This window comes from Pistacia vera, unplaced genomic scaffold, assembly GCF_008641045.1.
Source record: "Pistacia vera cultivar Batoury unplaced genomic scaffold, PisVer_v2 Contig723, whole genome shotgun sequence".
Taxonomy (NCBI): domain Eukaryota; kingdom Viridiplantae; phylum Streptophyta; class Magnoliopsida; order Sapindales; family Anacardiaceae; genus Pistacia; species Pistacia vera.
In genome coordinates, this window is record NW_022196583.1 from 255990 (window position 1) to 279067 (window position 23078).

The following is a 23078-nucleotide window of genomic DNA, read 5'->3' on the forward strand; positions in this document are numbered from 1 at the left end:
ACTTTTGTTTTTGATCGTATCCTAAGGGTTTTTTCCTGTACTAGGCAAAACCCTCTGAAATCCCATGTAAGCATGATTTGATCTCTTGTGCTAAACTTAAATAAATTAAGATCCAATTAGAAGTTAATGTATCCACATGCACCCTGTTAATAGTTAAGTTTATATGGTGATAAAACACATGCACCATGTGTTAATGTTTTTACATGTTAATTAACATAAATGTTAGTTTCACGTTTATACTATTCTATATTCCAGTTTCGTTTATTGCATGCATCTTCCTTATTATTAGACATTAAAATTAGGAACTTATTTTTCTCAGTAATGTTACTTCTCATCAAAGAGTTATTCATTAATTTATTCACTTATAATAAACTTCATATATCAAGTAAAAATAAGAGTTGTCTCCTAGAACTTGAAGATTATCTTATAATATGGAATTAATTAAGCAACCTTTGAAATTTTGTTAAAAACAATAAATTACTTAATGTTTTGCATAAGAGGTAATAGAATATTATATCTTCATCTTCTGCAGAAAGTTAAGGGTTTTGAATCTGATTATTTAGTTGTTACTGTTTACAAATGGTGAATGACCGCCAATGTCTCATAGCTTCTAATAGTTAACCAGTGTTTAATTAATTATAAATTAGGCTAGTTTATATGCACCTTAACTAATCCTCCGAGACCCTAGAACTATCGGTTAGATAAAAGCTCCAGTGATCATCTCTATTACCAACCGAGGAACTCGAATTTATGACCTCTTAAGTAATACATCCAAGAATCTTTATCGAATCATTTGGTCACCCAAAAGTTGGTTTTACTTAATGTTTTGCATAAGAGGTAATAGAATATTATATCTTCATCTTCTGCAGAAAAGTTGAGGGCTATGAATCTGATTATTTAGTTGTTACTGTTTCCAAACGGTGAATGACCGTCAATGTCTGGTAGCTTCTAGTAGTTAACGAGTTTTTTAATTAATCAAATTCATGAAATTACGAAAATTATAATTAATTTCCTTCTTTTCTGTGTATATAAATACCCTTAATGCCATATCAAGGTACGTACCATAGTTTGTACTTGAAGCGATATTGATCAATATGGCATCAGCTCAAACAGCCCTTGAGAACTCTGAATTCTCCTTACTCAGCGTTCAGGAACTCATCAAAGATCCCAATATCACTGTGCCAAACGACTACTTTCGTCCCAATCAAGAGCCTCCAAAACTCTTGAACAGGAACGATCACTTCCCTGCAATCCCCACTATTGACTTGGAACGTTTAGTTTCCGAGGAACGCTCAGAGTTTGAACTAGAGAAGTTGGAAGCAACGTGCAAAGAATGGGGTATCTTTCAGGTTAGTAAACGTTAATGGAACGATAAAGGTTCATCTAGTTATTATTTTTTGGACGTGTATGAAATAACTTAAATTAATTTCATGAAGACAAATATATATAGATGATTAATTTGTTTCGTTCTCGGATATGTTAAGAAGTTTCGTGTTTATATCTGTTAATTAAATATGCAATAGTGCTACCAATAATACAGTTTGAATGTTATACGCAAAAGATGTCAAATAAAAGAAGTTTAAAAAAATATGAATATAAAACAGCCTGACTGTTGTGACTTTGTGTTATTATGATGTAGTTGGTGAACCATGGAGTTAGCTCTTCACTGCTGGAGAAGCTGAAATTTGAGATCCAAGAATTTTATAAGCTTCCTGTAGAAGAGAAAATGAAATACAAAATAAAGCCTGATGACTTTGAAGGGTATGGATCCCTGGCCNTTGCATGTTAATTAACATAAATGTTAGTTTCACGTTTATATTATTCCATATTCCAGTTTGGTTTACTGCATGCATCTTCCTTATTACTAGACATTAAAATTATGAACTTATTTTTCTCAGTGATGTTACTTCTCGTCAAAGAGTTATTCATTAATTTAATCACTTATAATAAACTTCATATATCAAGTAAAAACAAGAGTTATCTTCTAGAACTTGAAGATTATCTTATAATATGGAATTAATTAAGCAACCCTTGAAATTTTGTTAAAAACAATAAATTACTTAATGTTTTGCATAAGAGGTAATAGAATATTATATCTTCATCTTCTGCAGAAAAGCTGAGGGAGGTAATAGAATATTATATCTTCATCTTCTGCAGAAAAGCTGAGGGAGGTAATAGAATATTATATCTTCATCTTCTGCAGAAAAGCTGAGGGTTATGAATCTGATTATTTAGTTGTTACTGTTTACAAATGGTGAATGACCGTCAATGTCTCAAAGCTTCTAATAGCTAACCAGTGTTTAACTAATTATAAATTAAGCCAATTTATACGCACCTCAACTAATCCTTCGAGATCCTGGAATTACCGGTTAAGTAAGAGTTCCAATGACCACCCTTATTAGCAATCGAGGAGGGACTCGAATTTATGACCTCTTGAGTAATATACCCAAAAGTCTTTATCGAACCATTTGGTCACCCAAGAGTTAGTTTTACTTAATGTTTTGCATAAGAGGTAATAGAATATTATATCTTCAGCTTCTGCAGAAAAGTTGAGGGTTATGATCTGATTATTTAGTTGTTACTGTTTACAAACGGTGAATGACCTGTCTGGTAGCTTCTAGTAGTTAACGAGTTTTTTAATTAATCACATTCATGAAATTACGAAAATTATAATTAATTTCCTTCTTTTCTGTGTATATAAATACCCCTAATGCCATATCAAGGTACGTACCATAGTTTGTACTTGAAGGGATATTGATCAATATGGCATCAGCTCAAACACCCCTTGAGAACTCTGAATTCTCCTTACTCAGCGTTCAGGAACTCATCAAAGATCCCAATATCACTGTGCCAAACGACTACTTTCATCCCAATCAAGAGCCTCCAAAACTCTTAAACGGGAACGATCACTTCCCTGCAATCCCCACTATTGACTTGGAACGTTTAGTTTCCGAGGAACGCTCAGAGTTTGAACTAGAGAAGTTGGAAGCAACGTGCAAAGAATGGGGTATCTTTCAGGTTAGTNTTGTTACTCTTTTATCAGTATAATACATCTCATTATACTACTTATCATTTCCCAATTGCTGTTTTTGCTTGATTGTGAGTGCTTGGTTCATTTGAATTACTGATTATATTGGAGTTCTTGTCATAATTCTTGGGAGGAGAGATGAGCAAGAGGGAGGCAATTGTGTTCTGGAGGCGGTAACGGTTGATGTGGAGCTGCAATGCGGAGTAGCGATAGAGAAGGCTGGGCAGCAGCAAATAATAGACAATGGCAATAATTAAACTCAAATCAATGCTACTATAAAATGAAAGAAGAGTGTGATAAAGCCTCTCTAATGCCTAAGTTAATTAACATCTTTCATTCATCTTTGGATCAAATTTATTGCTACCACTTATCTTATTATCAGTGCCAGTAAATATTAAATAAAAAAATTCAATCAAGATCTTTTTTATTAAAAATTTTAAAACTTTACTCTTTTAACGTAATTTATTAGTATGGGAAATAAGATATAATCTAAATTTTAAAGGCCAATATTGATATTCAAGATGTCAGGAGATAGATCTTGCAATAGAAAATATTGAGTTTAAACCACACTGGGTGACCTAATTGTTAAAGAGCAAAGAATGATCTAACATGGTCTCCCAAGTACGAGTCCCCTTGATGGTAAAAAAGCAAGATGAGGATTTAACATGGTCCATGGTCTCCCGAGTTCGAGTCCCCACGACTGTTAATAGGGATGGTCATTGGAGCTCTTACCCAGCTGGTAGTTTCAAGGTCCTGAAGGATTAGTTGGGGTGCACTTAAACTAGTATGGACACCCCTGGTCATCAAATATATATACAACACCATTGTAACGCCCACTTGAGGTACGTAGTTAAAGTATATAGTATTGCCTAAATGTTCATTGAGTTGCCCTTAATTGAGTTACATGTTGTTAATATTGTTTGTTTGACCCTCAATTGAATGAGTGTTTTGGGTTTGGTTGAGTGGTTGCCCTGAAAATTGTAAAGACTTGGCGAAATCTTGGTGTTCCAGACTTCACCGGGGCGAAGAATAATCTTTGCCGCGGCGACATAGGTTCTGTAATTACGTAGATTCTGTAATTTTTCGCCGCGGCGAAGAGCTGGCTAAAATGTTTGGTGAAGTTTTTAGAGAATTTTCCTTAAGGGCAAAGTGACCATTCTACCCCTAATTAGCAGCTAAAATGGGGAATGAAATATAAGGAAATTTCATGGACAATGTATTAGAGTTGGGGGTGTGATTGCGATGAAGTAAAGGACAAAGATGGAATTTCTAAGAAAGTGTAAGGGCAAAATGGGAAAGAATGTTTGTAAAATGAGATATTAAGGATTTAGTCTTAGAACAACCCCTCAATTCTCTACTTCCACCGCCATTCCCATTCTTCATTTTCTCTCAACCTCCCACTCAGTTAGCTGAGGACTTTTAGAGGGCTTTTGAGTGGTTTTTGGTAAAGAGTTAAGCCAAAGCATCCTAAGGTTTTAGAGAAAAGACTATCTACCAAGGGAAAAGAGATGCTAGTGGAGGCACTCAATCACAAGGTAAGTAAATCCAATTCAAGTTAAGGTTTAAGAAATCACTTGAGTTCTTTAGGTATGTATATCTTATGCTTGTTAAGAAATTGAAATGAGATGTGTACTTATTTATGGTTATTGGATATGTTTAAATTATGAGANAAAACTACGAAATACCTTACAAGTCCAATAGATCAAGATAATTGTACAAATGTAGTAAATACCTTCCTACAACTCAACACTACAACAAAAATAGTATACGGTAACACTAAATAGTAGTATTTTTTCTTAAAATGTTACTATAGACTATTTATGGTAACACTTGATGTTAAAATGTTATGATAACAATTTTTATACGTAACACTTTAACTTTTTATAACACATTTTATATCAATGGTAACTCTTTCTCTGAAAATGTTATTAATATATATCTCTACGATAACATTTTTAATGTATTACAATAGACCTTAATAATATAGTAACATTTTTATAATGTTTTTATATACAAATCAAAATACAATAACATTTAAAAAGTGTTACCATAAACTCAAATATTTACCGGGAAAGAACATATTATTTCTGTCAACATAAAATGAGGTTGATTTTGTCTTGTTTTTATTGTTTAGGAATCAAATTATCATGTTATTTGGGGTTTACTTTGTCACTTTTCATTCATGTAGGGACCAAACAATTTTTTTACAAATAGTATAAAAGGAAGATGGAAGGTTATGCAAAGCCTAAAACGTCCACCCATCTTCATCCATTTTCCGATGACTGTCCAGCTTCCACCTTCGACGACCATTTTGCTTATCCAACAGTCAGCCACCATCACCCAAGACCTTCCCGGATTCCGACGACCGTTAAGTTTCCTTCATCCTCGATCAACCCCCTAGGTATAGCTAACCCCAATGGTTAAAAGGTTTGTCATCCGATCACAAGAAAAAAGGTAACCAATGCAAGATGGAGGTTTTCAATGGATGCCCCCAATGTTTAGCGAGAGAAAAGGAGATCTATAAGTTTTAAATTATAACGCTTATTCCTTTATAATTGATTATTTTTGTAAAAAGTAATTATCATAAGAGTAAAATATATGACACAATAAAAAACATTTTTTTTCCCAAATGTCGTATCGAATTATCAAAGTTTAATGTTTTTAAATAATTTAATATATTTTATAATTATATAATATGACAAATGTCAATTATTAGCTTCTTCTTTTTTTTAGTAGGAGAAAAGATTTTGTGTCTTAAATCTTCTTTTCACAAATGTAAGAGTGTTAAGTGTTTCATTCTGAAACTATAAGAGTGTAAATGTTTCATTCTGAAACCTAGGGATCTTCTTGTGACTTACTAAACCTCAGGGGTGTCCATGTAAAAACCTCCGTATTGATGACATGTTGTACATGAGTCTTTCCATTAGACGACATGTCATCCATTGTCTTTTAAAAAAACGACAATTGTAGTCGGTGGTCTTTAAACTCAATCACACACCGACATACCGACCTAACCTAAGAAAAAGACCAGATTCGTCGATTACTCAATTTCATAATCCAATGACACGTCGTCCCTTGTATAAGAGAAATACGACAAAGCGTCTGTAAGCCGACTAAGAAAAGCAAATAGTAGTTTACAAATTACAAAGGCCCGAAGCCCTGAACCGAACCGGGCGGCCCATAATCTAAAAGCACACATATTTCTTCCCTTTAAAAGGCAGAAGCCGAAAACACCAGCAGCAGAAACCGAGAAACGCCGAGAAAAGATGGTGGTAGAAAGCGAGAACTCAAAAACTTCAACAAACCCAGAAGAACTATCCAGCACCGCTACTAAAAACCCTAGCCCTAACCCTAAGGATGACGAGGAGTTGGAGGAAGGGGAGATCGTCGGCGACAATGAGCCGTCGAAGAAATCAACGGATGTGATTCATCAACCGCACCCGCTCGAACATTCTTGGACCTTTTGGTTCGATAATCCCTCCGCCAAATCAAAGCAAGCCACGTGGGGTAGCTCCATGCGCTCGATCTATACTTTCTCCACCGTTGAACAGTTCTGGAGGTTAACAATTAATCTTTCTTTTCTTTTCTTTTATTTTATTTTTTGTGGATTTATTTGGAACAAGAAGTAGGATGTAGGATTTGTTTGGTTGATGAGAAAATTGAGGTTGGAATTTCTTGTTCTTTCTTTGTGATTTTGTTTCAATTTCTTGTTCTTTCTTTGTGATTTTGTTTCTTTTTTGTTTGGTTTGGATGATAGGGAATTGTATCTGGTTTAGGGGAAGAAAGGGAAAGGAAATTGTAGTAAGGGTTGTGGATTTAAGCTGTTTTTGTATTCTTGTTTTGTGGCCTGATTGTTTTCTGGTAAAGCTGAAATTTTAGTTCGAATTTTGTGTAATGTGGCTGTTTGATTTGTCCTGATCCATGCAAAATTTATCATAGGAGACTCCTTGGTTGTTAATGATTAAATTACCTGCGAATTCATGGTGTCTGTCTTTGTCGCGGACCAGTTAACTTACACAATGAGATTGGAGCTACCTAGAAGAGATTGACAGAATCTATAGAAGTTCACTTGCATATTTAAGATTTTTTATGTCACCTTTTTATTTATAGAATCTAAGGGCTGTTGGACCAGTTGAACTTCTTGATTAATCATAACATCATGAATTGAAAGTCCAAAATTTTTTCTCCATTTGGATTTCAGTGGTATGCGTTGGACTATAAAATCTGTGATTATTTTTTGGGTAAAAGTTTTGGACTTCCTGAAATGAAATGAGGATACAATGTAATAAGAATAGAGAGGCCTCAAAGGTTGTTTTGTGCGATATTTAAGTGATTTGAGTGAAACATAGCTTAGTGCTGATTCTTTAATGAACAATTTGTCATATTACTGTTGCTGTCTGTAAACAAATAAAATGCGAACGTTAGGCTGGTCTTTATTGCTTGAGATAGCGGAAGGGAGCACATTTTGTACATGGAAGCCAAAACATTGGCTGCGCTTGTCTAAGATGTCACTCTATAGAGGTTTATAGCCTATGAGCTGCATCCTTAATTGCTTACAACGAATGTTAATAAGAAAATTTGGTCAGCGTAATTTCAATTTATATGTTCTCACACTTTGTGTTGTCGTTGTTGCTTGTCATGAAACTTCACATTTTTCATCATATCTGTTACAGTGTATGCATAACATTAATTGTCTTTCTACGTTTTTTTCTCCTGGAATTGTTTCTTAACATTTTTCCTTTAAATTTTATTCTGCATTCAGCCTCTATAATAATATACATCATCCAAGCAAGTTGGCTGTGGGAGGAGACTTTTATTGTTTCAAAAATAATATTGAACCAAAATGGGAGGACCCAGTTTGTGCTAACGGTGGGAAGTGGACTTTAATTTTTCCTAGAGGGAAATCTGATCAATGTTGGCTGTATACGGTATGCTGTGTACTCTGTGTATCAGTTCCTATATATGTACAGCTTTGTGTAATACAAATACTAAATGTGGCCTCAAATTTTCTGCATGTACTGGTTCTAGCTGTTGGCATTGATTGGTGAACAGTTTGATCATGGTGATGAAATTTGTGGAGTAGTTGTTAATGTCAGATCTAAGCAGGACAAAATTTCTCTGTGGACCAAGAATGCAGCAAATGAAACAGCCCAGGTGACTTTCTAACTGAATGACTAAATTTACCGAATATTCATCTGTATGCCATATGTGATGATAATCTTCATATTGCCGTCCCTCTACAATTGTTAGTTTTATAGCTTCTTATGATGTTGATAGCTCCAGTTGCACACTTTTTTGACTTAAAATCTTTATGTCTCAGATAAGCATTGGGAAACAATGGAAGGAGTTACTTGATTATAATGACACCATAGGGTTCATTTTTCATGTAAGGATTTATTATTTGATTTTAGTTCCCCTAAACTGTTCAGCCTAGTTCATGAAACAATAACTAGCTACTAATGGTGTTTGTTTGGTTTATCAGGAGGATGCAAAGCATGACAGGTATGCAAAGAATCGGTATACGATATGAGCTGTACAGGGATTACAAGTAATACTCCAGGAATGATCCAGTTTCTTGACACAGTAGTAGTGGGGCTTGTTTTCATTTTAGGAATCTGGATCAACATTGGGGCGGATACTTCTTGTTTTGTTTCTTTATGCTGTTTTTGCTATTATGATATTAGTAGTTACATACACTAACACTAGCAGTGTGATACTCTTTTTAACTGCAGATTTTAGTTTGGCAATGCACTAGTATATTTCTTATATCTCCCGGTGTTTATTTTTTATTAACCTTTAGGACATGTTTACTTTGTGGATTAGACAAGAGAATGAGAATTCCCATTCCCTTGTTTACTTGAAAGAGTTGTATAAGGAGAATTCAAATTGTGGAATATGATTCCTGCTCCCAGCTTATGATGATGAAGCTGAACGAGTTATTTATACATGTGACTCAGGATAGGCTTCGTCTTCATACAAATTCTCGAAAAATTCAATCTGGCCAACAAAGTAAATCGGTGGCCAATTGTTGGGCTCCTTCATGCATGATTAAATTCAAATCATTTTTCTTTTACACAAGGGATCCAATAGAGGTCGTCGAAACAACAAAAAATAAAGAAGAGCAACCATCTTGCCCTTTGCAAAAGTATCAAGAATTCTCCGAAAAGATGTATTCTTATGCAAATGCAATACAATACAATACTCACTCTGGAGCTATAATTATTACAAGGATCTGATGAGAGAAGTATTTACCATTATAGAATGTTGTTTAAGGGTAAGGTCCACATTGGTAAAACTAAATTATTAAAGTTGTTTCAACTCTTTTGGTAGGTGCTGATGGGATGCATCCATTAACCTGTAAGAGTGAGTTAAAATCTGATTAACTAAGCCCATCACCCATCAAAAACTATAGTTTGGTTTTCAACAGAGAATTAATGCACAATTACAAGAGAGTATTCATTTGTGATGGCTTAGCCAGGGGCTCAATAACCTATACTATATTTAATCTTGTATAATAATAACGTGTATCTAATTACAAAAGCTGCCAACCATTCCCTTCCCTTTCCCTATAAAAAACCAAGTGTATTCATTTACAATCTCATGTCCCCTTTTCCCTCTCACTACCCAACGTATTAACAAGAGAGTTGGAAAATTGGAAAGAAAGTAGTAGATTGAGGCAAAATTTAATTTCATCAAAAAATCTCTCCTTCCTCCCCATCCCCATTGAGATTCAATATCTCCTCATCGTCATCCCCCAAATAATCGTTTTTCATAAACAAACCAATGCGCTCCAATGGATTCTCATAATTTGGTCCCTTAAATGCTCTCTTTGACATTGCTGACCCTTTATCACCCTCCAGGAGGTGAGGGGATAAGCAAAACCCAGTTAGCATTTCAAGTTCCTTCAGAATCTCCAGGTTGTGTTCTATCTCAACAGTTCTTTCCATCTGCATATCAATGATAAATAACCTCTATAAATGAGCTATTAATAAGTTTAGAGGTTAAACAAAATGACGAAACAAAAACATTATAATAAAAGGTTTACCTTTTGCAAGGCAATTCGAGCAGCTTCTCTTTCTTTCTCTCGTTGCCTTTTCAACTCAATTTCTGCCTTCATTCGTGAGGCAGCTTCAGCAGCCTGAATTTGGGCTTCAATCCTAGCCTTCTCTGTAAAATGTGAAAACCAGATTGTTAACGAACGGTAGAGAAATATAGCTTGCCATAACCATAAGAATGACAGCTAAAAGGAGAAAAGTATCAAGCCCATAGGACATGACATCAAAATTTGCACTAGATTTACACAGCTACAAAGCCTTAAACACAGGATATCACTTCAAGCCCATAGTTCTCAAATTAGCATTAGACATTAAAATCAAGCACTCAAGAACTAAGTGGAGTATTTCCCTCCGCGTCAAGCAATTCAACACCCTACACTCCAAGAAGAAATTAAATTATCATTTTTTAAGCACATTACTCTTTCAGTTATTTCCACAAAAAGAAAATGATTCCGGAATCGTTCACATGTTTGTATTTGCAACAATTTCTAGCATCAAGGACCACTTTCACTACTGTACTTTTTTAATACATCTGTTGCTTTCCAATTTCAATATGAATTCAAAGACACTTGTAAATATGACCATCTAATGACCACTACAAATTCTACCATCTTTTTCTGTTTAAGCACAAAACCTCAACAGAAATCCATAACTGACCTTGTTTATCCATGTAATAGTCTCAAATAAAAAGGGGCAAGAAATTTGGGTTTATTTGGTTCAGTGAATAAAACAACTAAATTTCCAAAAAAGAAAAAAAGAAAAAATTCACCAATCCAAAAAACAGAATTTATTTTTACACTCTCGAAAACTTAAATTTGACCAAAGCCGTAAAAAAAAAAAAAATCAATTTTTTTTTTTTTTGGAAAAATGCTTTTCACCCATTCAAAAACTACTAAACTGCATAAAAATTTACTGCACATAAACAAGTACAAAGTTTGCTTAAATCACCTTCCCGCTGCCTCCTTTCTAATCTTTCTTTCTCCAGCTGCAACTTCACAGGGTCAGCTTTGTCACCCTTTACAACAAGACAAGAGCATGTATTAGAGATGATGGTCACCAGTGAACCACAAAGACTTGAAACTTGCACATAGGAAATTACCCAAAATTACATCCAACTTAGCCTCCATTTTTTTCTTAAAAAAGAAAACGGAATAATAAAATTTGTCTTACATGATCAAGGAGTGTCCTCTGCTGCGCTTTCAAAATTGTGTCCGCAAAACGACTCTTCAGCATAGCAGCACGGAGAGCCTTCTTTGGTGACATTTGTGCACCTAGGAATGATGCTGTCCAATCTACATCAGATAAGCAAAACACAAAAATTAAGTATAAATGATTGCTTATTTCCCCCTTCTCTAGTTTTGCTCACTGACCAAAAGTTTAACAGGGAGAAATTAATACCTAATCTAGGCATCACAGAAACTAAGTGGTATATACTGACCTTCTGCAGATGCAGAATCTGTTGCAGGAGGTGTAAGCTGAGAACTAGGACATAAATTCCCATCATCCAATGCACTTACAGCCCCTTCACATAATTTCCAACGGCACAACAATGCTCAGAACAAGTAATAAGCACAAGAATATCACGCAGTTGAAATAATAATAGATCCTCACCATCAGAATCTGGATCTGGATCTGACTTGCTTGTCTGTGATGTTGACGTGCTTTTTGCTTGACAATCCTAAATTTAAATCCAATGTTTTGATTGCACATTAAACACAATAAATATCTTTTTATGTTAACACTTGACTCAATTCATTACATTAAACAGAAATATCATACATACCAGTTTAGAAGCATCAGCACTACAAGCACGATGATCTCCACCCAATGATCTTTCTGAAGTGATATCTATGCAGCAGAAATAAGTTTCTGTCAACTAATTATTGCAGTATATCCTAAAACAAAGAAGCAAATGAAAAGTTCAACTAACCACTTGAGGACGCATGAGTTGAATCACTAGGAAGGTTGCATCGACAAGTAGTGCTATCACATTTGCCACACTTTTTGCATGCAACTGGGCTCAATGGTGGCTTGTTAGCAATGCCACAAGCACGTCTACCACCACCATCAGTGCCTATAAGACACATTCCAAATTAGCTCCTGTAAAGAGCCATAAAGCAGAAACTTTACTCTGCCATTCCATACCTTTTTGTAAATGTTTCCCTGCTGTCCTGTTAGAGCAGCTCTGTAATGGTCTGGGACGCTCTACCTAAGAACAAAACATATCAAACTCAGGCAGTGCAGATGCATGGCATACTTCTATTGAAATAAAATAACTAAAAGGTTACCTAGTCTAAAAGCAATTATCACAGATGTGCCTGAGCATTATTTTTATTTGGCAATTGTAGAAGTCCAATGTTAACAGTGTAAATTACTTACCTCTGTATCTCTTGTATAAGAGGGATTCCTTACAGCCCTTTCTTCACCTGTCTTTGACTTCTTTGATGACAAAGAATTATGCAAGGGAGGTGTTTTGGGACTATTATGTACTGTATCATTGACTTCCATCATTTTTCCACTTACCACTTTCCCCATTCCAGCTTTTGGTCTTTCATGGGTCCATTTATCCTCCAAGGATTTCCATTTCATAAGAAAGAGATCATTCAATTCCTCTGCCATTTTATGAACGTTATTCTCTGGAGGATTATAGAGCATGGCATTAGAAAAAGTCAGTCTGACATCAGCCACAAACTCTTCAGTTCCATAGTACATATTTTTATTCAGCTTTGTTTTTATTGTTCCCAAATCCATGGGCTTTGATATAATTGAGAAGTAATCAGGTATATTCAATTTCACTGGATCCACTGGTTGATTGAAAACCCAGCCAGCTGGATGGGCCATCAGTGATTTCAAAAGGATAGAACACTGGTGAGTTAAACCACGGTCCATCTTTCGCCTTTTATCCTTTGGACCCTCTATCACATCCTGGGCTTCACGCTTGTTACCAGCTAGCATGAGAGGTCTCTCCTTTGAAGATGCAGATGCAAACATCCTTTTTGAATCAGATGAAGGATGTGATTTACTCATCTCCAATTGCTTACTTTCATTCCCAGAGGTTTTGTGATGCCAATTTTCAACAACTGTTACCTGCTGCCCATATTCACATGATCGTGCTGCAGCAACAACTTCAATTCTCTGGGTTCCAAACTTAATTTTCAACTTCTTCTTAGTTATTACAGCTTCAGCAGCAATCATGGTTGAAACTGCAAAAACTAGAAGAAGAAGCTTTTATATTTGCTGATTTTCAAACAGTAAAACAACCAATTTCCTCAAGCGACACTGGGTAAAGCAGTGTCCTCCCAAAAGAAAAACAACATGCATGAATTGCTCAACAAAGAATCCTGTCACAAATTATTGCAGTAGATAAGCACCACAAAATTCATTAACGCAGTACCTAAGTACAGTAGATATCAAAAGTTCAGTATATGATAAAATAAAAAATGGAACAAATTAGATTTACTAAATCCAACCTCGAAGCAACGGAAAGGAAAACTATAATTCTAAGACAAATGCCAGCCCCATTAACAAAAGTACACACCATCATAATCAATAAAAAAGTATGAACTTAAAATCACAAAGAACATCAGAGAACATGATTAAGCATGCTAGTCCCAAAGAACTCAACTCATATCCTATTCCAAGAAAGAACTCCCAACAATCCAAGCATCACATATCAAATGAACAGGAAACATCAAACCAAACAAAACCAGACATTGAAACAGGTAAATCAGGACAAAGGCAATAACCACAGCCCCGCGCCCCCCCCCAAAAAAAAAAAAAATTAAGGAAAATAGCCCATAACCATAATTTATTTACCAAGAACAACAAATCTTAGACCTGAATTTCACCAATCGCACACATATCAATCCAAGCATCAAAAAGAGGAGAAAATTAGGGTTTTAGGGTTCCAAAACTAAAATCAACCACATTCTCAAAAATTAACCTTGACCCAAATAAATTGCCATCTTAAAAAGACTAAACCGATATAAAGTAAAAAAAAATAAAAAATAAATAAAAAAAACCCAGAAGTTGAATTCTATATAATCAGACAGAAAAAACCGGTAAACCAGAACAAAGGTAACATGAGTTCTCTTAATAACAATTACGGCAGTCAGTTAACACTCCCAAATTCATTACTTAGAACAGATCAAACTTCAAAGCCCAAAAAAGAAAGAAAAAAACATATCCACCAGTCATGCTACCAAGAACTACAAAACTTAGAACTCAATTTTAACAATAGCGAACAAATTAATCCAAACATCAAAAAAAATTAGCAAAGTAAACTGGGGTTTTAGGGTTCCAAAACCAACATCCAAGCACGTGTACCAACAAAAATTAACACCTGAGTCACTGACCCAGGTGATTAAATGACAAATACAGAAATTAACAAACATAAACTTCAAAAAAAAGAAAAGAAAAAAAAAACAAGAACTCAAAACTTCGATTTCTTCTATTCGAATCTCAACAACCAAAAAAATTAAAAGGGTTGTTAAAAAAGTAACAAATATGCATGAATACACAAAACTAGACAATCCGGGTTTAGGGTTTTGAAGAACTTACTCGAATCAAATCAAAGCCGGCGAAAATCTTCAACAAATCGATCGATCCGATCGGTGAATACTCGGATTAAGAGCAGAGAAGCCCTCGTCTTGAATGAATACGAGAGTTAAAGGGAAAGAGAAAAATAGAGGAGGCTTTGGGTTTTCGAATGAGAGAAGAAGATAAGCAAAGAGAGTGAGTGAAGAGAGAGCAGCTCTCCTCTAGGGTTTTTGATTTCTGTTTTATGTTTTTTCTTTTGGTTTTTTAGTTTACGCCGCGTTGACGCGTAACTTTTTACACCGTTTTATTTTCATTAATTACGTCTACACCCATTTAAATTAGAATATATTAAAGGACTATTTTACCCCTCTTATTTATTTTATTTTCCGATACAAACCCATATGCTTTAGTTATTTTTTCAACTACAACTAGGAAACAGAAATAGAAACATAATTTCATAAAACTCAATTTATGAACCCATATTTATGTAAAATATTGTATAAGAAAATAAAATAAAAAGAATTTCATAGATTGTAATTGAATAATTAATTCATACATATAAAAAAAATAGAACTATCATATTTACCAACAACCTCTTATAAATTATTAAAATATATATATTCTTTTGAAACCATGAGAATTAGGATAGATCAATAAAATTGTAATTCTATAAAAAAAAAAAAGAACAATAAGAAAAAAAGAATCAAGATATTGAACCGTTATAAGTTTGGGTTTTTCTATAATTGAATAGAGCATATATGAACGAAAGATCCACACCCAATACCTCATATTAAAAGAAGAAATAAGATATTAGATCGTTTTAAATTTGGGCTTGTCTATAAATGAATAGAGAGTATATGAATTAGTGATGAAAAAGTCTCGCTCTTCATTCATTTTAAATCCTCTTATCTCTCGCTTTCTAGAACTAAAGAGTCGTTAGAATGAAAGAAATACAGACATGCCAACTAATATCGGCATGATGGATGCAGCTTACTTCGTTGGTAGATCGGAGTTTCTCCCTTGGATCAACTCTCCAAAGTCGAAGAGATATTTCTTCTTCATTTTATCTTCAATTTATAACCCGAATTTCTTTTCTATTGTTTTCTGCTATTGAGAAAATTTGTTTGGATCTTTGAATTGAAATTGCAGGCAGGTTTCGGTGCAGTTCGTTGCCAGCTGTTGGATGTGGTTCATCCAGGGATGGTCCCATGCACAAAGTCAACTTTGATGCCAAGAACGAGTACGTGATTAATTTAAACTACAAGGTCCTTCAAGATCACCAAGGTTTAGTTTAATTCTCGTTCTTGGGCCTTTCATGGGAGAGAGATATTTCTGCTTTTTGTGGACTTCAGTTACAAAGCATCTAATGGAGATTCCTTTTTCCTTGATCAATGGGATTGGGGTGCTGTTGTTTCTTAAATTATATTTTAATAATTTATAAGAGGCTGTTGGTAAATATGATAGCTATATTTTTTTATATGTATGAATTAATTATTCAATTACAATCTATGAAATTCTTTTTATTTTATTTTCTTATACAATATTTTACATAAATATAGGTTTATAAATTGAGTTCTATGAAATTCGTTTTCTGTTTCTGTTTCCTAATTGTACAAGGTTTTATTTTCATTAATTATGTTGAATACACCCATTTAAATTAGAATTTGTAAAGGACTGTTTTACCTCTCTTATTTATTTTATTTTCCAATATAAACCCATATGCTTTAATTCATTATTTCAACTACAATTAGGAAACAGAAACAGAAACTTTTTGGTTCATGGATTAAATTTTTTTCCCTTCACCTCCGTGAAATGGGACAAGGAGTTGAACATTATAAATACATCAAAATACACTTCTCTTCTCTTCAATTCAATTCAACTTGCTGTTCAAGTTTGTTTACTATGTCTAAACGTCAGAAGGTTGCCAATAGGCTTGTTGTGGAGGACGCCATTGAAGATGACAACTCTGTGATAGCATTGCACCCACATACCATGGAGGAACTTAACGTGTTTAGTTATGACACTGTGTTGCTCAAGGGCAAGAGAAAGAGGGACACTGTTTGCTGCGCAGTTGCTGATGACACTTGTGATGAATCGAAAATAAGATTAAATAAGGTTGCAAGAACAAACTTGAGGGTGAGGCTTGGTGACAGGGTTTCTGTTCATGTTTGTGACGATGTAATGGACGCAAAGAGAGTTCATGTTCTCCCTCTTGATGACACTGTTGATGGCATTACTGGGGACTTTTTTAATGCTTATTTGGAGCCTTATTTTGCCGACTCGTATCGTCTTGTGCGAAAAGGTGATCTTTTTCCTGTAAAAGGAGGAATGTGCAGTGTGGATTTTAAGGTTGTTGAAACTGACCCTGGTGAGCGCTGTGTGGTTACCCCTGAGACTGAGATTTTTTGCGAAGGGGAGCCAGTGAAGAGAGAGGATGAGGAGAGGCTTAATGGTGTTGGTTATGAAGATGTTGGAGGTGTGAGGAAACAGTTGGGGAAGATTAGAGAGTTGGTGGAGTTGCCGCTGAAACATCCACAGCTTTTTAAGGCTATTGGCGTTAAGCCACCTAAAGGGATTTTGCTTTATGGACCTCCTGGCACTGGAAAGACATTGCTTGCAAAAGCTATTGCTAATGAAACAGGATGTTTCTTTTTGTGTATTAATGGACCTGAGATTATGTCTGGTAGGGCTGGTGAGAGTGAGAGTAATCTCAGGAAAGCATTTGCTGAAGCTGAAGAGCATGCTCCTTCAATCATATTTATTGATGAGATCGACTCCATTGCTCCTAAGCGTGAAAAGACAGAAGGTGAAGTGGAGAGAAGGGTTGTTTCTCAGCTACTGACACTCATGGATGGGATGAAATCTTCTGCTTATGTCATGGTTATTGGAGCTACAAATAGGCCTAAGAGCATTGAGCCCGCATTGAGGAGGTTTGGGAGATTTGATAAGGAAATAGATATCAATGCACCGGATGAAGTTGGTCGCCTAGAGGTTCTTCAAATTCAGACAAAGAACATGAAGCTTTCAGAACATGTAAATTTAGAAAAAGTGGCCAGGGAAACTCATGGATTTGTTGGGGCAGATCTTGCAGCTCTCTGCACTGAAGCTGCACTTCAGTGCATTAGAGAAAAGATGGATATATTTGATGTAGAAGATGAGACCATTGATGTTCAGATACTCAATTCCATGAATGTCACAGATCAGCACTTTAACACTGCTCTTGGAACCAGCAACCCTTCTGCTTTTCGCGAAACTGTTGTAGAAGTGCCTAAAGTCAGCTGGGAAGACATTGGTGGCCTTGATATAGTTAAGAGGGAGCTTCAAGAGACTGTTCAATATCCAGTGGAGCATCCTCAAATGTTTGAGAAGTTTGGCATGTCACCTTCAAGAGGAGTTCTCCTTTATGGCCCTCCTGGTTGTGGGAAAACCTTGCTGGCTAAGGCAATTGCAAATGAATGTAAGGCAAATTTCATTAGTATCAAGGGTCCAGAGCTCCTCACCATGTGGTTTGGAGAAAGTGAAGCCAACATCAGGGATGTTTTTGACAAGGCTCGTCGCTCTGCTCCTTGTGTTCTCTTCTTTGATGAATTGGACTCTATTGCCATTCAAAGAGGAAACAGTGTAGGTGATGCTGGTGGTGCCGCTGACAGAATTTTGAATCAACTTTTGACTGAGATGGATGGCTTGTCAGCAAAGAAAACCATCTTTGTGATTGGGGCTACCAATAGGCCAGACGTTATTGATCCTGCACTTCTAAGGCCGGGTCGCCTAGATCAATTAATATACATACCTTTGCCAGATGAGAGTTCCCGACTACAAATTTTCAAGGCATGTCTAAGAAAGTCTCCTGTCTCAGAAGATGTTGACCTTGCAGCTCTTGCCAAGCTTACTGTAGGCTTTAGTGGTGCTGATATCACAGAAATCTGCCAAAGAGCATGTAAATATGCAATTAAAGAAGAGATTGAGAAGAATATTGAAAGGGAAAAAAGGAAGAATCCTGAAGCTATGAAAGAGGAATATCCCCTGGAGGAAGTGTCTGAAATTAAGCTTGTGCACTTCAAAGAGTCTATGAAGTATGCCCGTAGGAGTGTGAGTGATTCTGATCTCCGCAAGTACCAGGCTTTTGCTCAAACCTTGAGCCCATTCTCATCATCTGCTGGAGGCCAGTAGGATTGTAATCTTTAAGATTAGTTGCATATTGCTCTTAGTTAGGTAATTCTAGCATTTATTGCGTGTAAATTTGTAGAAATTCTATTATGATATTGTAATTTCCAAAGAAGTGAAAATTAAAAAGGCATGTCTTCGTATGTTACACTGAATTTTATTTATTTATTTATTTTTTGTCTCAAAAATACAGTTCAACCCAATGCTTTGAATTTCGCAACCGCAAAATAGATCTTATACTATCCTTTTTTTTTTTTTTAATTTCTAGTCTTCTAATTGGTGGTTATTGCTTGAATCCCACAAATTTTTTGAAACTATTGAGCGTAAGGTGATTTTTCAGTGGTTTGGCCATATTAAAAGCTGGTGGCTCTAAAAGTTTCTATTGGTCTTAGACAGTTCCTAGCATCCAGATTGCCTCAAATGGACAGAAATTCTGCAGCAGCTTGTGCTCTATGTGCAAGTTTTTGTTACCTTTATTAAGAAATTTGGTATTAATGTTAGGATTCAAAGTCAAACAATAGCTTCACATGCTTTTCTCTAATGGCTGGATCCATGGATTACTAATAATTAACAAACCTAAAATATCTTATCAAAACAACCAACCCAGATGGCCAAATCACTAAAACCATTAAATCCAACCTGGAAGTTGCTTGAGATGCATCTTCAATAATACAACTTTGAGAGCACGATAACACAGATATGTTGACTGGAACATAGATATTTCATGTTTTTTTCTCCAATCAGTGATTTGCACAAAGAATGGAATAAGAAAGGCCTCTAGCAATGCAATGGATCAAGCTCAAATCAAAATACACTGAACTTCCCCTTTATCATCTACCAATCCCAGCATTACTTCTATACTTCTCTGTTTTCAGTATGGCAATGAGCTACAGAGAGATTACCAGTCACTCAAACGACTGATTTGGGTAAGTCCAAAAATGCTTCGTACTGATACTTCACTTAGTGGTTCATATCATTCGGAAAACCTATGGACTTTGAGACCAATCATGTCATTCAGATGACATGAATTCCTATTACTTTATTCATTATGCAGATTTTGATGGCACACTTATCCGCTACACACAAAATAGATTGACTACCATGCAAGAAGCTCTGTGTTGCTTAGTAGATTCATTTATGCATATGAATCCAGCAAGGGCTCTCTTGAGTTTTCACCAGATTTGGAGCTATAATGGGCATACAACATTAACTGAACAATCCCCAATAGTGTTCCAATTCCATTCGGGACCTGGATCCAAAAATATCAATGAAAAGAAAAAATCAGTTTAGTAGAGACAGAACCTTGGGAGTATTTGGACATCAACGCATTGGAAAACAAATTGATAAAATGAGGATGTAATCATAATAAAAAATATAATATATAATCACCATAATCATAAACATAGTACTTACAAAAATGAAAGGATCATCCTTGAACATTCCATACACAAGGAATGATAGACTCATCAAGAAGGTTGAAAGAGAAAGATAGAATGGCATATATTCAACACTTCTCGATTTAACGACCAATTTCTGCATAAAGTATACATGAAAACGTATGAGTGGAAAGGAATTGTGCAATCCAACATTAAAAAAGCTTTAACATTTTCAGATGACCTACAATGACAAATAGGGGCGAAGCAAACATAGAAATCAGAGAAGCAACACTCAAGTATCCAACAAATGCCCGCCGGTCATCAGAGTCAAAAAGTTTTATGCTCACAAAGACTATGATACTGAATAGTGCAAAAACTGCTATTAACAATCCAGACATCTTCAGCTGCAAGCAACACCCAAAGACCGTAAAACCCATGTTGAATCAAGCAATGCAGAATTGAATATCACCTTAAAAAGACCAATCAAATGCAAGGATAATACCTTTTTGGCTTTTTCAGCATATGCGATGAAGATGCTCACATAAACTAGCTGAAAAACCGCTCCAATTGAATTCACGGTGGCAACCAATATAACACCAGGTGATACAAGGGGCATGCCATACCAGAGGCAGATCAAGCAGTTCAAGAGAGCATAAATGTAAGGCAATCCTGAGAATTGTTCCGTTGATTGGTTTCTTAAAATTCTCCTGAATGTAGGTCTGATCAAACAAACATACGAGTTTCAATTTTCATTCATTTCTCAATCTTTAGATGGAAAGATCATTAAACTACTTACATGGGTGACACAAACAAGACAAAAGCAAAAAGGTTCCCTGCAATCAACAAATTGGTATCAGAATTCGTTCACTTCAGCTTTATCTTGTCCATAAAACTGAATCTTATTGTTTTGTCTGACATTAAGCATCAATTGGTTTCAGCAGAAACCAGCATCACCATCGAGTAAAAACTGCAGTGCAGAAGAGTTTCATCTTTACCAAATAGGGATTCCTCTGAAGTTTATATTTTTGCTGTTCTTTGTCACATAAAAATATGAAATATCAAGCAAACTAAAAGTAAGAATGCTTGTGCATCTGAGACAACAAACAAATTTTTCTTCTTAATGTCAAGCAAGCTTAAAAACAAAAGTAATAATAATGGAAAAAAAAAAAAAAAAAGCAAGAAATATTGAACTCCCTTTTCCTGCACTTTCTCGGCAACTAAATAGAACAAAAAACTGAAAAATTCCTCTTCAATTCAGGCATTTTGCAGACCAAAGAACCCAGAAAAATAAAGAAAATATCAAATTTGTCACCATTTTCTTTCTCTCTGATCTTTAAGCATACTATAGGGCAACTTGATATAGGAAAGAAAAATAAACAAATTCTACAAAATCGGAACTTAAAAACAAAGCATCAAATTGATCAAAAGAAGTTAATCCAGTGGAGGTTTTGAAAAGGTTAAATGGAAGTTTACCGGCAACCCCAGCTGCATCACTGCAAACTGAATAAACAGCAGTGAACCCAGTTGAAAACATCTATCAATCTCTTCAATTCTCTCTCTAACTTCTCTCTATATGTCTTGTTTGTACCTGCGTACATAAATTCCTTTAATGAACCTTTACTTATATACATACACTAGTCTTGATATACAATCCAACTTTAAATAGCATATTCTCTAAAAATCTTATTATCTAATAATAATAATCAAGAAATGTAAACCACTTATCATTATTTTGCGTCTGTTAAAGCTTTCACATATCTAATGGTTTGGATTTTGTCCTTGCATACATTATATCTGTTTTATATTAATGAAAAGGGTGAGTCACAATTTCCCGCTCAAGGTTTGGCCTTATCTGTTTCCCACCCGAAAAGTTTCAGAATGACAGTATCCCACCTATCCATCCAACTTCTCGGTTATTTTTAATTGCAGAAGGATAGAATAGTAATTTGAAAAAAAATTAATGGATAATCATGTCATTTTATGACCTGTATATAAACTTAAAAACACAAAATTCCTAATTTTTCTCCTTCTCTTTCCTTCTTTCTTCTCCCCTCTCTTTTTCTTCTCTTCTTGTCTTTCCTCTCTCAATCGTGGTTATGGCTGGCCTTTGATTTTTTTTCATGTGTTATGCCTTGCGGGTTTTGAGCTGCTATTTTTTCCAACAAAGCCAGCACATGTTTGTTACGGTTGATGCAATCGAGTTTTGGAATCATACTTGACTTTATTTTGGGCTGTTCTTTGCCTCCTCTTGATGGGTTATGGTTGTTTCTGTCCAGCCAAGGCAGCAGCTGGTTTGCTTCATGGTTGTTGCATCCTGGCAGAGTGTACAGACTACAGTGTGGTGTTGTTGGTTTGAAGAATGTACAGGCTGATTCAGCCGTTGGAAACTGGTTTTTTTAGATTGTTTCTGAAGGCCTTTTTGCTGTTTGTATGGACTTGTTGGTTTGGACGTACATTATACTTAGCATTTTACAGGTCTTGTGGTTTTTGCTAATCCAGGTAGTCTGCTGATTTAAGTAGTCTTTTGCTGGGTGCCCTGCCCTAGGTTCCTTGTGTGTAGCTTGTTCCTTGGTCATGTCCAAGAAGGATGTTGGTGCTTAAGGTTCTCTCCCTTTTTCTGTAATTCTTTATTATTTTAATAATTAACTTTTACCCAAAAAGAGACGCGTCAGAATCGCATCGGGCCGACAGCAGGTGGTGATTACGGAGGTTATGGAAGAGGAGGGGGCAGTGGTCGGCAGCAGTTTATCAAAATTTTTATAAAAGAAAATAAAAAATAAAAATAAACTAAATTTACCATTCTATCCTTCAGAAGTTTAAATTAACGGAAAAATTGAATGGATGGGTGGGAAACTATCATTTTGAAACTTTTAGGGTGGGAACTTGTCACTAGGCCAAACCTTGGGTGGGAACTGG

General features: G+C 35.4%; 4 protein-coding genes and 1 pseudogene across 7 annotated transcripts; 3 read left to right on the forward strand and 2 right to left on the reverse strand.

The window, feature by feature from the left end:
* The first annotated feature begins 1094 nt into the window (after positions 1 to 1094).
* Positions 1095 to 1789, forward strand: LOC116114811 (protein SRG1-like). Its single transcript, XM_031400960.1, has 2 exons — positions 1095 to 1349; positions 1640 to 1789. Exons 1-2 carry the CDS (start codon positions 1095 to 1097, stop codon positions 1787 to 1789), a joined length of 405 nt encoding a protein of 134 aa, XP_031256820.1.
* Positions 1790 to 6245: 4456 nt separating this feature from the next.
* LOC116114788 (eukaryotic translation initiation factor 4E-1-like) lies at positions 6246 to 8796 on the forward strand. Its single transcript, XM_031400929.1, has 5 exons — positions 6246 to 6587; positions 7791 to 7956; positions 8057 to 8182; positions 8349 to 8414; positions 8511 to 8796. The coding sequence occupies exons 1-5, from the start codon at positions 6295 to 6297 to the stop codon at positions 8556 to 8558; spliced, it is 699 nt and encodes a 232-aa protein (XP_031256789.1). The 5' UTR covers positions 6246 to 6294; the 3' UTR covers positions 8559 to 8796.
* A 691-nt stretch (positions 8797 to 9487) lies between these two features.
* LOC116114795 (transcription factor GTE10) lies at positions 9488 to 14895 on the reverse strand. Of its 4 annotated transcripts, none has more exons than XM_031400942.1 (11): positions 14644 to 14895; positions 12463 to 13424; positions 12229 to 12292; positions 12014 to 12157; positions 11867 to 11931; positions 11695 to 11761; positions 11522 to 11605; positions 11254 to 11354; positions 11032 to 11098; positions 10074 to 10195; positions 9488 to 9975 (listed from the first exon to the last, which is right to left on the reverse strand). In XM_031400942.1, exons 2-11 carry the CDS (start codon positions 13276 to 13278, stop codon positions 9721 to 9723), a joined length of 1785 nt encoding a protein of 594 aa, XP_031256802.1. In that variant the 5' UTR covers positions 13279 to 13424; positions 14644 to 14895; the 3' UTR covers positions 9488 to 9720. The 4 variants fall into 4 exon arrangements, with proteins under 4 accessions (XP_031256802.1, XP_031256801.1, XP_031256799.1 ...); XM_031400941.1 differs by having other exon boundaries at positions 11254 to 11375; positions 12463 to 13295; positions 14644 to 14894; XM_031400939.1 differs by having other exon boundaries at positions 11254 to 11375; positions 14644 to 14894.
* A 1259-nt stretch (positions 14896 to 16154) lies between these two features.
* On the forward strand, positions 16155 to 18928 carry LOC116114794 (annotated as a pseudogene).
* Positions 18929 to 19633: 705 nt separating this feature from the next.
* On the reverse strand, positions 19634 to 21949 carry LOC116114796 (bidirectional sugar transporter SWEET2a-like). Its single transcript, XM_031400943.1, has 6 exons — positions 21636 to 21949; positions 20959 to 20995; positions 20665 to 20881; positions 20408 to 20566; positions 20200 to 20319; positions 19634 to 20035 (listed from the first exon to the last, which is right to left on the reverse strand). Exons 1-6 carry the CDS (start codon positions 21694 to 21696, stop codon positions 19922 to 19924), a joined length of 708 nt encoding a protein of 235 aa, XP_031256803.1. The 5' UTR covers positions 21697 to 21949; the 3' UTR covers positions 19634 to 19921.
* Between the last annotated feature and the right edge of the window lie 1129 nt (positions 21950 to 23078).